Source organism: Nesoenas mayeri (genome assembly GCF_963082525.1).
Source record: "Nesoenas mayeri genome assembly, chromosome: 2".
Classification (NCBI taxonomy): domain Eukaryota; kingdom Metazoa; phylum Chordata; class Aves; order Columbiformes; family Columbidae; genus Nesoenas; species Nesoenas mayeri.
The window spans coordinates 118,716,346-118,732,217 of NC_137543.1; the positions used below are offsets into that span (position 1 = coordinate 118,716,346).

A 15,872-nucleotide genomic window follows, 5' to 3' on the forward strand; every position below is an offset into this window, starting at 1 on the left:
AAGTGGCACTTTAAGCCACGAATGCCAGTGTGTGGCTTTAAGTTTTCACGCCTGTTAGACTGTGGTTTGTTGAATTTAACACTCCTTATGGCTCCTGTAAAAAGCATGGGGGTTTGGTAATGGAGATAGCTTTCAACCCAGTATCTTTCAACTGTAAAACCTGATGCAAATCAGAAGGATCAAAGATGATGGTGAGGAAATGGTTGGTTTTGTTGCATCTGTAATTGCACTGAGCTATCTGGAAGCACTTTTAGATACAGTTTACGATTTTGTAGCCAATTTCAAGGCAAGTTCTACTGTAGAAATTGAATCAGAAACCTTGAACATTTAGCTACTACAGTTGTATAACAGGATTATGCCTTGCTCTTCATGCTTTTTTCAACTGCAGGAACTGAGTTTCTCTACCTAGAGTAAACTAAGAAACTTCAGATATTGCACACTAATTTCCCACATGGATAAGTACAATTCATGTCCTGATAAAGATTTCTCTGGATTCTTTACAAGCACATCCCCGTAACTAGTGTTTTCTATTTGTTAAATACCTCCGCAAACTTAGAGCCAGTCAATAGGAATGAAGTTCTATGCATAGTTGAGAGGAATTACGCTGTAAAATCTGGCTTCATTAGAAGAGACTGTAATCAAAGCAAAAGGACCTGCACTCAAATATTTGATGTGATGTAGTGACTGAGCAGCAATTTTCCATCCTACCTAGCCCAATGTTTGGTAGTCCACACAGCAAAGCCGTGGTGGTCTATCAGTACTACAAAACCCATGGAAAAGATAACGCTCAGCACGTGAAGCTTCTCTCAATATCCAGTTCTCTGGAAAAAAAACAGGCATCTGCTCTCCTGGTTACTTATTTAAAATCAGAAAAGTAGACTACGAGATCAATAAAGTTAATTAGTAGACGAAGATGAACTAATATTGCTATATTGGAAAGTAATGCATTACTTACATGAGGGTTCCAGTAGCATTTTAGGAGGCTACATCATTAAACATCTAATGAACCTGCCTAGCAGGAACAGCCTTATTCTAGGTGGCATAGGAAGGGACTGACCATATTCATCCATAACATCAAGTCTGGGTATAGCTCACGGATACTTCTGTTTTTTGTTTGATAATTTTTGCTCATGTTTCAGAAAATAAATCATTCCAGCTGCACTCATTATCACTCATGGAAATGAGCAGTTAAATACATACAGTTCTTTTTTATAGCGTTTTTTAATCTTATAGATAATCTGACAGCTAGTTGCCAGCACTACAATATAATTTGCCTCACCATTATTTTCACAAAACTACTATTTAAAACTAAGTACAGGCACTGAACATGCAGTAATCTCCAGAAAAATGTACATTGGAATATCTATCCTAGTCCAAATGGAGATAATTTCTATAAATAAATAGATGAAGAGACAGGGGACAAGGGGGGAAAGTAATGTTAACCAATGCATTATTGCCAGGTAGCTTTTCTTTTTCATGATAATCAAAGAAGATGAATGACTTATTTCCTAGGTAAGTATCAGCAAAAATAGGAAATATAGATACGGGGCTATCCTGATACCTTTTGCTTTGTCAATTCCTGCTTCATTACCATGATTTGCAAAATACGGTTTTCAACATTCAGAAATAATTAATCAGTAAAATGAGCTGGAGAAATGTAGCAGAAAATAAAAAATCCAAATCAAAATACAAAGAGAATTTAGTTTTTAATCATTAGCAAATTTTTGTTCTTCCTTGAAAATAAATGAAGTGTATAGATACACATACATATATTTTGAACACGAAAATATTTGTATTTAACACTAAGAGTGGCTCAGTTTCACTGAGTACAACCTCAGTACAAAACTTCCTTCAGCTCTTTTGTCTCTTGCCTGTACTTGGAGAAGCTGGAGATGGAAAAGATAGGGAGATATCTATAGTAAAGCAAAACTGTTGCCAGTAGTACAATATATTCTTAACTGCTCTGCCCACCCTAGTTTTAAATCATTTGTATAATGACAGTTCCATAAATTCCTGGACACATAAGATGGAGACATCAACATTTTTCAATTAATATTAAACAAAACTATAAAATATTTTTCCATAAATATCTCATTATCAAGACACAATTTCTTTTAAGTTTTGTTTCCAATTAACCAATCTAAAAAAATGAATGCAGCTAAAACTATTACATAAAATAGATGGAAAAGAGTAAAGCCATTTTTCATTGGTTTATATTTACAAAGGTTTACATTTCCAAGGAATATGTTAGTGGTTTAATTAGCTGAAACAATACAGTAAGAGTATGTATCATTCTAATGATACACTCGACCTACCAATTCAGCCATTAATTTAATCTGTTAATAATAATTATGAAAGTAATTTTTCTAGCTGACTCTTTCTTAGCAACTCTGTTTCCTGTCTTTTTACAAATAAAGAGAACATTTTTTACTCCGGATTGTATGAGTAGAGATGCAAAACCGTTAAGAAATTTATAATAGTAACTTACGAGAAACAGAAACATGAAGTATGGTTTTAAACCTTCACTCTTGCAAGGAATGTTCCCTACCCACCTGCCACGACTCTCAGAAGATCTACCATGAGAGCAGTAATAGCTAAACCAGAAAAATCCTTTGCTCTATCATGTTTGCAAAATGCAGCTGAATCAAGGAAGTGGCAAGACAAAGTCCCAGAACCTGAAGATTTACAGAGATGTTTCTTAATAACCTAGTGTGTCTGCCTACTTACCCTGCTGCCACTGCATGCCAAGAGAACATCCCATGCTTATGTGATTATGAGTTCTCCTGACCACCTAGGCTGATGTTTTTGCAAAAGACACTTGATTTCCCTGCAGGCTCATCCACTACGGCACAGCAGCTCTTCAAACACTTCCCATCACTGCAACCATGCTGACCATGAGGAAGGTGGGAAGGACGCAGAAGCGACACGTCACTGGCTGTACAACCAGCCAGGGAGAGGTTTGATCTGCTGGAGTGAGCATGTGTTCCGGGAACTAAATTGGAGTATGCCTCCAATACAATGCAGGACCAGGGCAGTATAACAACATGCACTTGGTGACCCCGAGAACTGGAATGATGGAGAAAACTCGAAGAACAGAGTCAGGATTTTAGACATTAAAACCAAAATAATCTATTTTAAATTGGAAGGTAACAGCTTGGAAGTGCCTTAAGGAAGGAATAAGGGAGGAAGCTTCAGGTACACTAGAAGTGACCAGTGTTAAAACATACAAATAATACAGAAGTATTATACAGAGGTATTACACAGGAGAATATTACTGCTGCCTATAAAAATATGAAAAGAATAAGCAAAGGAAGGAAGAGAAGCACTTAAGCTGCAAGGCAATAAGGCAGTGGATCTCAAAAATGAAACATCCAGAAGAAAATCTAAGCCAGAAATATAATAAGACGGTTCACAAGCACTATAATAGTGTGGCCCAGGAAGAGCTTTCTATGCAGAAAAGCAGAGGGAGGTGCCCAGAGTGTATAAACCAGGTCATATTCTTTAGGAAAGGGGCAGTGCTAATAGATGCCTATGGCAGATACAATCTGGACTCAGTGGTCAAATTGATGCCTGTAGTCTTTTCAAGGAACAGAAGCAAATGATGAGGAAGTAGAGGGATCAGGGGACAGGTTTTCCTCTTTAGCAAAGCACCAACAGAAGACAAGATAACGGCTCTGGAGTATATGTGTTTAATGCACAGCTTCTTCTTTTAGCTCATTAAAACAAACAAGCAAAAAACCCCATAACTTGCTATTCACAATTTTTCACTGCTGCCCACTCCCAGGTTAAAATGGGATCCTCTTCTTCTCGAGCTTTAGTAACGCAAGCACAAAAAAATTTCAAAGCGATTTCTGTCTGCAAAAGTTCATGTTTCTTTGCTCTCCCACACTCCACAAGTTCTTCATTTTCTGCTGAGGCACAGAGGATGCTGCAAACATCCGATGCCCAGAATCCACAAAGCCAACAGGGAGAAAGACAACAGCATGCCAGGGTGCGCCAGCCATCGCAAGCTGCTCTGGCTTAGCAAGTGACATCTGAACAAGTCAGATTTAAAAACTATGCTCTAAATCAGTCCAATACAACTCAGCAGAATTCCCAGTCAGTATGAAAAAAGAGTAAATCTGCATAGTATAGCTGGATGGTGCAGTAAGGAACTTAATGTTGAAGAACCAACTGAATTTTCTTGTTAAAAATAGTATTTACATTGCCTCCAGCATTCCTCTGTAAGAATAAGAACCATATTATTTTTTTAAGTTCCTGAAGAACTTGTACCAGCCATGTACAATCTGAAGGAACCTTTTCCATAATAGACTGAGTTCACCTCAACATCAAAAGCACAGGGTGCACTCAGATCTCTTTCATATTCCAAAAAATAAAAACCGCTTGAAGACTAACAAATTGGTCAGCAATTTGTGATTTCAGACAACTCTTTTAAATGTTCCTCAAGTGCACAGGGGTGCTAATTAGAATGAAAAATGTTCAGAAGAACATTACATAAAACAAACATGGAGAGAACCTAAAACTTCCCAGGAAAGTCTACAGCAGTTGAATGTTTCTGACATTGCTGAAACTTGTTCACCATAAAGTCCAATGTCCCAAACTGTCATAATGATTTTCATTTATCTAACTATACTGCCTTGTAACTTCCAGCTTTCAGTAAATATAACTACTACTGCCAAAATTGGATCAAGATGCCATGGTTTTTAAATCTACTTACAAAAGCTAAAATTTGAGCTTTGTATTTGACACCTTCCCTAATAACATAGAATTATGTTCCATGATGCTTTAGATAATTTGCAGTGAGAGCAGAGTGTAAGGTGTTTTATTCCCTATGCCTCTCCTTAATCCTGTTTTTTGAGTCCTCCAAGCCCTGTTCTTCTCTTCTGCTCATGTTGCAATTTTTTTTTTTTTAAGAACTGCAGGATATGAGGCAAAGATAGTTTGAACTTTCCTCCTTACCTACTGGGATTGGGGTACTATCCCTAACCTGTTCCCCACCAGCTTTTCCCATTCCTGAGAAGATTTTTTAGGTCTGCCATGAAGAAACCTAAAGGCTGCTGCTGAGGCTCTTCAGCGTTCATGAATGCTGTCCTGCTTTTTCTCCTCTTCCTCAATGGTTTTTAGTTATTAGTTATAACTAGGGAGATTGTTAGTCTGGTTTTCCTAGTCTAACTTCCTCTGATAACCTAGTATGGGTTAGCAAGATTTATTGACCTGTAAGACAACTTTATAAAACCCCTTTAAAACCTTGCTTCTAGTTTTCTTCGTTTTCTATTGTATAGCTCACTGATCAAGAATGAAATTCTACTGAAAAATCAATAGCTGGAACCGGTTTTACATTTTCAAATATAAAGGTGCCATTAATAACTTCATAATTAGACATGCAGGACATGCATGGTTGCACTGAAATGTTTAAAGAAGAGCATGAATACTGAATAGAGTAAGTATTAATAACAGCCTTGACATCAGCTTCAGGCATAACAAAGTATTCACAAAGCAAAGAGACACCATGTAATTTCTCTTGCCTATCCATAACTCCTTTTCCTCCTGAACCCACCACTTCAGTGTCAGAGACTCCAGCAAAAGCAATTAAACATGCATTCAGTTTTGTACAATGGATTGACCCAACTTTTGCATCACAGATATATATGCATCTAATTTCTGTCATTACAGTTTAACAGCGTAATGACCTCTAAAGGCAGAAACATCAGTTTCTTTCCTTTCATGCATGTTGATCTGTTTCTATTTAGGTATCTTTGCATGCTTCCCTCGGTACATCTCCCACCCACATTTACTGCTTTCTCTTGGTCCTTTATTTGCAAGCCTCCCCACCCTCCTCCCAGGATGTATTTCTAGCAGCTGGGTTCTCTCCTACACAGATCATCCCTCCTTATACTGTGAAACAGTAAGCCAAACACATAGACATAAATGAGGCTACACTGAAAGAAAAAAATCCATTTGCTATTAAAAAACCCATCTCCACTGCAAACAAACTCACTTTGATGTCTTTGATTTAATGATGTATACTTTCACAGATGCACATAAACCAATATTAAAAGGCAGAGCTATTAGAGAAAAGTAGTTCTCATACTTAAAAGTATATTAGTGCACACTTGCAAGATTCTACTGTGATTACAAATCTTTCACCACAATAGTGCTTACACAATAATTCTTAAATATTTAAAAGCACAACACTATTCCAGAACAATTTAGAAAAAAAAATACAGACAAATTCTTAAAAATATTTTTCTCGTTGAGTACATTTCCACAGTCTGACCCTTTTTGAAAAGCTTGACTAATTGTTCATCTATCTACAGAAAAGTACATGTTTATATAGTACTTCATAACCTCTAGACAGTACCTAAGTATTTGAGGACAGTATAGATAAGCACAGTTTAAAGAGTTTCCATCTGCCTCTCTCATTGTTATAGATAAAGAAAATGGCATCAAAGTGTACCAAAGGTGCAAATGCTCTGAATTCTTGTACTCATTTTTTCACCAGAGAGATAACTTAGGAAATGTTTTTCTAACACCAGTCACTTCATATTTGCAAAGTTCAAGCTATTTCCTTCTAACTCAGTATCTCATGTGGAGAAGGTGCATTCATCTCCATCACTGCTCACAGGTCACTCCAGCTCTGGGAACACAGGCCTCCTGCCACATAACCTTGCCATACGTCTGCTGTACACACATACACCTAGATTCTTCTTCTCTCTTTGTAAATCTTTTGACTGCCTTACAAGTCTGACTGCTTTTTATACCGCTGTTTCCCCACCATAAATTAACTACAAGGGACAAAATCAGATCTTGCTTTGTTTATAGGAAGTTTCATTTCAACATACAATTTCAAATTCTTACCATGGTCTGTAAGTTCAGACATGCAGAGCTGACTTGATGTCTCATTTCTACTTGGTTCATCATGTCCTAAGGACACACAGTCGTGTGCAATGACTGGCTGAGAACGAGTTAGGGGTTTTGAAGTCTGCTCATCAGATGCCTTAGTCAAACGAAGCAGCATGGAGAAACAGGTACAGTTAGAGCTTTCATAGCAGGATCACAACACAATGGTTGCCCTGATCTACACAACTGCTGGGACTTGTATTAGGCAAACACTAAAAAAGACCTCCTAACTTTTTTGTAAATGATCAGTAGTGAATCAGCCATAAGTAGAGACAGATTTAACATATTATTTTCTCCAGACACAATGGTAAATAGAAACTAGACTGTATGTGAAAGAAAAGATAGAATACAAAGCAGTAACCAAAACCTCATTATTTCTGTGATGCTTTCACTGTTTCCAAACTGACACCATTCTCTCTACAATAAGACTAAAATTGAACAGGCCTATCTTCTGTTGTAGATTGCCTAAAATCAAAGGACAGCTTACACCGGGAGTCACTCCAAGACTTCACTCTTACTAAAATGTCAGTTGAAATGTTAATAGTCTTAACTAATCAAATGAAAAGACCCCATAGCCATGCCAAATGAGTGTTTAAAGAATTACAATTCTAAATTTATCTTGAAAATTAATGCATTTTGAACTCTGATGCCATGCAGACTGTCAGTAAGTACACTTCAGAGAGCAGATTTAGATTTAAGTGTGACTTAATAAAATAAAATTGTGCAATTATTAGAGAGTTTTTTGAATCGCAGCTGAATAACCAAATGCACTTTCTCTCATGACAGATCCACAGGTTCAGCTACACAGTCTAGACTTTGATGCACTTCCAAATTATTAGTTTTAGAACAGGACTATGCCTCTAGCGTTAAAGAAAGCATGAAAGAAAAAGTGTTGTACACTGAATATGCACAAATGAGGCCTTTGAAACAAGAGCCCATACTTACATGTAGGACGTTGACATTCAGATGCTGAAAATTACGGGACCTGAATTCTTGCATTCTTTTGATATTTTCTTGATATTTTTCTTCTGCCAGCTGTCTGTAAATACAGAATACTTGTGTTTAGGATGTGATATCAGTGGTTGCACAAAGGGATCTTCTAGAAATACATGTGGAAAAGCAAATTCTATAATCAGACTGCCATGATGCCAAACATTCATAGCATCTATTCAAGTGAGGTTAGTTTTAGTGAACAAAGAGATTTCAGGTTTAATTTCCAAGCACTATTATATTTTTCTTTCACAACTTGCATAATATAATTGAGAAGTAATAAGTTATTATTCCCATTATTTTTTCTTCTTCTGAAGATCTTGAATACTTTGGACTTCATTCTGCTATGTAGTCCAAGAACCTTGCAGCTGAAGACAGGCCTGCAACATTCGTGTGCTATCAACACTTCACCTGAGGAAGAGTTGGTAACTGCATTTTTCTGTACGTGACTATGTAAGCCAGGTGCTCCATTAAGCAGCTCTTCCAGTTTCCATTACTACATTCCCTTCCCATTAATCTCTAGGTTGCACCACTGCCAGTAGATTTCCAGTCTGAGAAGGTACTGGTTTTGTACTGTTTCAAACACTTTCAGTGACAGGCAGACGGCAACAACCCAGAGCTGGCTATAGATCCATTTTAAAGATTCATTACTAAGAACAAGATTTGAAGATTAATATGTTGCCTTTATATTACTTTTTTTTTCCTGGGGAAAAAAAAAAACAACTTGAAAATCTAAATAGAAAACACTAAAGTGCAAGAAAGTAAAAGGATGAAAAACAAACTAGAACTATCCTGCAATTAGTTTTAATTCCTAATCTCCATTCATTTTTCAAAAGTGAGAGAGACAGACTTCTTGTTTATAAATTTCACATAAGCACAAAAATTGACCTGCCATATTATTGAAAACACCATGCATAAGAGGTGTTATAGAGCGGCTTCAATTCAAGGAAATTTTTTTTAAATTAGAATAAATTTACAGTCCATCTCTATTATCGAATGCAATGATAAGCATCAGACAGACACATGTTGATCAGACATATTTTCCAAAAGGAGATGAAAACCTTCAGGTTTTTGTTCGTAGCTTTTAGGTGTGGGCATCACAAGTTCACACAAATAATGCTAGGATGTGATTTTACTGAGCATTTTCACTCAACTGCAATTGCTATTGATTTGCAGATATATGTAGCTGTGGAGTTTCTGAGGCCATAAATTCAGCCGTCATGTCACCTTGCAATATTTTTCTGTACTAGGACATCATTGCCTTACTGAACTGCTAACTTGCTTTGGCACAATAGGCTTTAGATGTAGATTCACATGATCAAAAAAAATTATTCCCTCTATTTCCCTCTATAAATAACTGAGTAAACATTTGTTAATTTCCATTGCACTTCGAAAAATGCTTTTGATTAAAACATTTTAAATGAATTAAAAATGAATGTAGTGCTTTTCTGATTTTCATTCATACCAAATAAAACACTGAATATTTTTATGTGTGAAAAGCTTGAGTGATCAAAACAATATATTCTTCTTTTTATTTAAAAAAGGAATTCATACATAGACACACAGCCTTCCAGCTCTTTCTCATATTCCACTCAGAAACGGTACTTATTCTTCTTCAAATTCCCTCTTTTATTATGTCTCAATAAAAAAAGATAAACCATAAAGCCTTCATAACATATCCATTACCCCCACTTGATCATTTCATAAGACTGTCCTCTGAGCTATTAATTTCTACCAGTTAGTCTCCGAGGCCAAAACAACTGATAAAAGCGGGATTGTAACTAAAATGTTCAATTTCTCAGACTGTGCAATCCTTACAATGACAAGCCATCCTATCGTAACAAATCTCTCCTACACTTATTTAATCAGAAACACAATCCTCAAAATGCCAGTTTTGGGCTAATGTTCTGATTTTTTTTTCTACATAAATAATTACTGTGATTTAACTAATCCAAAATCCCTATTCACTTTGAGTAGCTGAAGATGCCTTCTATTTTTATTTTTACCTTGACAGTTCTAACTCTTGTGTCAGACTTTTGGATGGGGAAAATTGCATGGTTAGGGCATGATACAAATGTTATGCTCAACTTACTTCAACTTCTTTGCTTTCTCATCTGCAGCATTTAACTTCCTCAGCCTCATCCGTTCCCGCGGTGTCATTTTCTGTACTTCAGACAGTTCCTGCAGAGTTTGCAAATGAATTTTCCTATGCCTGAAATTGAATGCATGCAAACCCATCTTCATATAAAAATGTAAATATCAGTATTTTGATTTGATATTGAAACGTACTGACATTTCAAATGGAATAATTAGAAAGTCACAGGTACTGTAACAGACTAAATAGACCTTGGTTTGGAAAGCAAATGCCTCTTTTAAACTGAAATATTTAAACTTAGACTTAGATTCATGAAGAATGTGAACTATTTCAGGCAAGAATGGAAAAAGGTAAACTCAGCTTCTTAAAAGAATAAATGTTAAAGCACAGTGAAATATTTACCCTGCCAGGCTTCATTATTGAGCATATTCCAAGTAAAAAGGCAGTCTTTAAATGAGAACCACAGAAAAAAAGGAATATTACCCATGCACTTTACATTGATTGTTACAAGCTGTCTAGAATAAGAGAGAATAATACTGTGTCTTTAATGTTTCCTCTTGAATTTCTAGTCCTAATCAATAATAACAATTCACTGGTAAAATGGTCTCCACAGACCACCTCTGAAAGCTAAGCATGAATTATTGACATATGTATCTCAGCTGTATTTATCAACATGGGAGAGAAATATTAGTCCTGTATCAGAAAAACGATATTAATCTCAGATTTTTATCTCACATCCTACAGCAATTACAAAGATAGAACTATAGTTTACAATGCCTTGGCACTCATGTTTCAATTACATAACTTTTTCTATTGTTTATATTTATGATACCAAGTATTCATTTCAAATTACTATTTTTGCTCATATAAGATAAAATTCATTTCTGATCATCTGAGAACCCAGTTTTGTAACCATATAAATTACAACACTCCTTCTGGACTATCATTTAAAAATCAGGATTTTAATAAATGAGAAGTTTTCATTATGCTTTTTAGACGTTGACTATAGAGGGAAACGGTGTAAAGATATGAATATTAGTGTGAAATATAAAAGACTAAGGACAAAGACAAGAACTCAATTATTCATAAGAATGGAACTAACTCTTCAAGTATGAATAATGTTAGACATATTTCTTGTCCCCTGTAAAAAACTCTTATTTAAATTACAAGGATCTCTTGGGAAAAAGAAGACATTTTTCATCCAAGTTGAAACCGAACTTGTACAGTTTTATGCTTACTTAAGTATTTAAAATTTATGACTTGCATGGGACTGGAATAAAGTAAGCCATTAGAGGACATTATGAGAAGAAACTAGATTCAGCTGTACATGGCAAAAATAATTCCTGGTGAGAAAGAAAAATCATAGATATCGAGTAGCAATGACTGGGGAGGACACCATAACAAGCAGCTCCTTGTACACTCAATCAGATGAGAGTATTGCTTCACTGCAGCAGATGTAGAAAATTCACTATGTTTAAATTATTTTTCTGCTCTCTACTATTTTCCAGGTATTTTTGTTTTGTTTTACCTATCACTTTAGATCTGGCATTTTGCTTACCAGTAGCAACACAGACAGTGAATGTTCTCCTAATAAAAGTCATAATAAGATTATGACTCTATGCATATTCCTAACATTTAGCTAAAAATAATCAGACTGTGGCACACTTGAAGATAATTTATAGTGAAGCTTCTCCTGGGATTTTTTTCTCAAATTAATGCCCTGAATTTGAAAACCTCAAGGTAAAATTCCATGCTCAAAGAGAAACTGTTGCCATACATTGCTCCTCAATTTTTAGGACCTCTGGAATAGAAGCTGACTTTCTATTTCCTTTTAACAAAAGTATAGGGTCATAATGTTAGTAGTTAGAACTTGATCTTCATCTTAGAGACTTCAGGCTTGCTTTTGAACAAGAATGGTTACAGATTCTCAGATGTACATGAATGTCCTCCTCCTATGCATGCTCTGTCAATATATGAGAGGTTCATTTGGAAGGTGATAAGACTTAATACATGTGAGCTAATGAAAATGGATCAGGGATGGAACATCGCACTTGTTACTAATAATCAAAACTGGTTTGATCAGTCCGTTCTACAAGCCTGTGGATTTTTGAAGTCTAATTATATATTTTGCAGGTAAAAATACTGCTTCCTCAAAGCATCTACAGTCTTTTGGTGCATATAGATAATTTGAAATCCTGTACCCACAAAATAAAGCCACGGATTAAAAGTTTCTGAAAGATTCGCATACTTTACGTTCTAATAAGCATTAAACTCTCAATATAATTCAGATGGAGTCGGCATAATATTTGGGCAAGGTTTCAGTCCCCTAAACTGTTTAAGGTATATCTCTGAGGAACACCTCTGCAGTTAACTATATTTCATTCGAAGAGGCAGGAATCCACTAACAGTTAATTGAATCAACTTGAAAACAGCAGCTGCCGACAAAATATACATCTAATATTTCCCTATTGAATATCTGCCTGACTCTTGTATTTCCAGTAAATTAGCAAAGGGCTATTTCTAGCAGAAGCCATCATGTAGAATAATAAGAAAGCCAAAAACCTGAGAGGAGCCACAGCCATCTCCATTTGCTCTTATTTATTAGATGGTTATTACTAGCCAATACAGGTATCACTTATTGTTGCATTTTACTTCTATACTTGCAAAGTTCAACAATTTGTTGATACTAAAGGTATGTATTTACACCAAAACAGAGAACTTTAGTCTGATTAAAAGACAGAGACTTATCTGGCAATGAGATACAAGAACAGAAGTGACAGGGTAGAAACCCAAACCACAATTCCTAGAGATGACAGCTTTACAGATAGGTTCCCAGTGTTAAACTTGGAAAAAAAAAAAAAAGATATACAGATTTTGCTGTCTTGAATTCCACTGTCTTCGCTCCACTTTCTTCCTACCACTGATACTAAACACCACTGTCATTAGAAAAGCTGAAGCTGGTCACAACTCCTAAAGGGATGCTTGCAAACAGCAAAATTGGCATCATTGGCAAAGTGACCACAGCTGCAAAACTGAGGGTCCTCTCCGAGAGCAGAGGTGGCAAAAGATGCAGGGGAAAGGCCTGTTGCCCCAAAGGCAGCGCTAATTCTGGACTGGAGCATGGAGTCCTTTATCACTGTTACCTAATAATGCAAAACAAAATTTCAGATAGCTGTTAAAGTCTTGACAGTTATTTAGAGGAAACATGAAGCAGGGACATCCATTGCATCTGCACAGGATCACAAACTCCTGATTTTGAGCATCTTAGCTCCTAACAGAGCAAAACCACATACAGAAAACTCAGGGAGAGGAAGCAAAAAGGGGGGCCAGCTGCCATCAAAACTGCAGAGCTAATTTACAAAGGCAAGATGAGGTTGCCCATGTTGACATTTGCTTTAATCATTGCAGCATTGTAATTTAATGTAATTAATTAATTTAATATATATTCAGTGTCTAAGAGAGAGATCATCTACAAAGGCACTACTGATATGAGAGCAAATAAACATCATAAGCCTTAACTTCTCACTATAGTTACAAGACAAATAAAATAGTGTCCTATGGACATATTAACTGAATATTTGTTTAAGTGTATAGACTTTTAGTTTGGTGTCATTTAGGAAACATAGCTTTGACATTCAATAGTTAGTAGGTACACAAGCAGCAGCACTATAAATAACCATGACATAACTAGAATGATGATCTCAACGTTCAAAATATAAAGGTCCTAAATTAACATATGCATATACTACACATGTGTGCACAATTCACACAGTTATATAATAAAATTATTTGATATACAAATTATTTTTTTCCCCTAAATCTTAATGATGCCTCTCACTAATGTGATTACTCTTCTGTATTTCTGGGGAATGGGTCCCTCTGAAAATGAAGCACTATGAGATTAACCCAAGTGGTTGCTACATGATATTATCTGGTAACACTGTAATTTCATATACTGCTGCCCATAAAACACTTAAAAATACTTACACTGCATCAAAAATGGGGGCAGCTTCTTTCCTCCAATTAAGTGCCTTGTCTTTCACAGTCATGTTTGCGAACTTATACTGTACATTCTGCAAGGAAATAAAATAGAAGTGTCAACACTTGAGGCTAAAGTGATCCAGACTCTTCAGCTATGACTCAATGCAGTCCTAATGTAAAATCTGACTGAGCAGTTTTCTTTCCCACATTCTTAGAAACCCAAACAATATATACACTAAAGGAGGAATCACAAGAGCAAGATGCACTGGTTTTCATTAAAACTATGAGTAACCAGAACAGTTTAGAGATGATAGGCACAAATGATCAGCACTTATTACGCATAAATGCCCATTCTCTGTATTTCTAATAACATTTTAAAGGGAATACAGTCAGCATGTAAAGTGACAAGGGCTTCATTACTCACTGCCTCACTACCTCAGTCATATTTGTAATTTAGCTCTGAAAGTCCTCTGGATTAGTGTTCCCATGAACTGCTATCTGATTATTTTTTATCATCACATTTTCTCTGCCTCCATTCTGCTTTTGCAAAACACATACTCAAATGGTAAGTGTACAGCTATCGCTCCTATATACCTTTAGTTGTTCATCAATATAAGGGATTCTTAGAATCTCTGCTGCTGCAGGTCTCAATGAAGGATCCTTATTTAACATGCTGAAACATTAAAAAACAAAAGTCTTAAATAAGTGATTTTCCAAATTAAATTAAAAACCTGCTGAACAAGAAAATAACATACCTGCACAGCACAGCATTCAGTCTGTTTGGATATCTATCAGGAAGAGAAGGGGTATCACCTTCTACAATTTTTAAAACAACAGACAAAAAATTGTGTCCAGTAAATGCATGGTTCATACAGCACATCTCATATAAAATGCATCCCAGAGACCTTTAAGAATAAAATAACAGGAATAGTATAAACAATATTTTTGAAATTAGCATGCATAGTGACATTACAGTAAGTACAATTACAATTGTGTGTCATTTTCTCCTGGGAATAGGATGTTTCATTATCACGCTATCCTTTTCATCCAAAATATTTTTATTCAAATCACAAATTAGTAACTTTATAAATAGGAGACATCGTCATTCTATTTCCATAAGTGCAGGCACAAACTTAAATTCTATATATAAAAAAAATATATAAATAAAGTAAAACACTATTGTATGAAGTAGCTTTTAAGGGGTTACTCGTTAAGTTAGGAAAGAAGTATTTTAATTAGTGACTTACTGACAAAGTAGTTTAGTAGTGTTTGGACATAGGTTTGTCTAAACTATTTTTGCAAATCGATTTCTGACAATAAACTGAGGCTAAAATTCACGTGTGAATTAAATAATGCCAGTCTCAAATAACAGAAGTGTCTTCTGGTGCAATTTCACTCATTCGGTCATGTGTTTCAAATAGATTCCAAAATTGGTTTAGACTCAAAGAATTATCAAATTTCACATGACAGCATCATACTGCAACATCTAAAACTAAATTTCCTCAACATTTTATTTGGAGAAGAAAACTGAATATGCAGGTCTGGAGATGTAGTGGAGAACCAAAGTCAACTTTAAATTATTAAAAAAACTGAGAAGAATGATTACAAACAATTTTAAAAGGGCATTTGGTTTACCATCACTTTATTTATCAGGCTGTTATTTACTAGGACCAGACCCACCTAAGTAACCCACTTAAATATCAGAGCAACTTTACTCTTAATGTAGTATTTGTTTGTGGTATTTATAATTTACAGAAGCAGCACGAAAATAAAGAGTAGTGATAATAAGTAGAAGTAAGTATAGGTGAATGGCTTTGATGAAAAAGGTATAAACATTATCTTTGAAAGCAAATAATAAATAAAGTTTCAGTTATTCATTTTGGTTAAAGAACATGAAACGATTCAG

The 15,872-nt window shown here is 35.5% G+C and overlaps 1 protein-coding gene across 1 annotated transcript in view; it reads right to left on the reverse strand.

Moving 5' to 3' along the window:
* The window catches only part of NEK11 (NIMA related kinase 11), a gene marked incomplete at its 3' end in the record, with an annotated part of 91,140 nt that overhangs the window by 35,690 nt on the left and 39,578 nt on the right, over positions 1-15,872 (reverse strand). Inside the window, exons 7-12 of the mRNA XM_080340345.1 lie at positions 14,722-14,871; positions 14,561-14,639; positions 13,973-14,058; positions 9,983-10,102; positions 7,846-7,939; positions 6,859-6,997 (exon numbers count right to left, since the gene is read on the reverse strand). Coding sequence (XP_080196471.1) covers positions 6,859-6,997; positions 7,846-7,939; positions 9,983-10,102; positions 13,973-14,058; positions 14,561-14,639; positions 14,722-14,871 — 668 coding nt within the window. The remainder of the gene's footprint in view (positions 1-6,858; positions 6,998-7,845; positions 7,940-9,982; positions 10,103-13,972; positions 14,059-14,560; positions 14,640-14,721; positions 14,872-15,872) is intronic.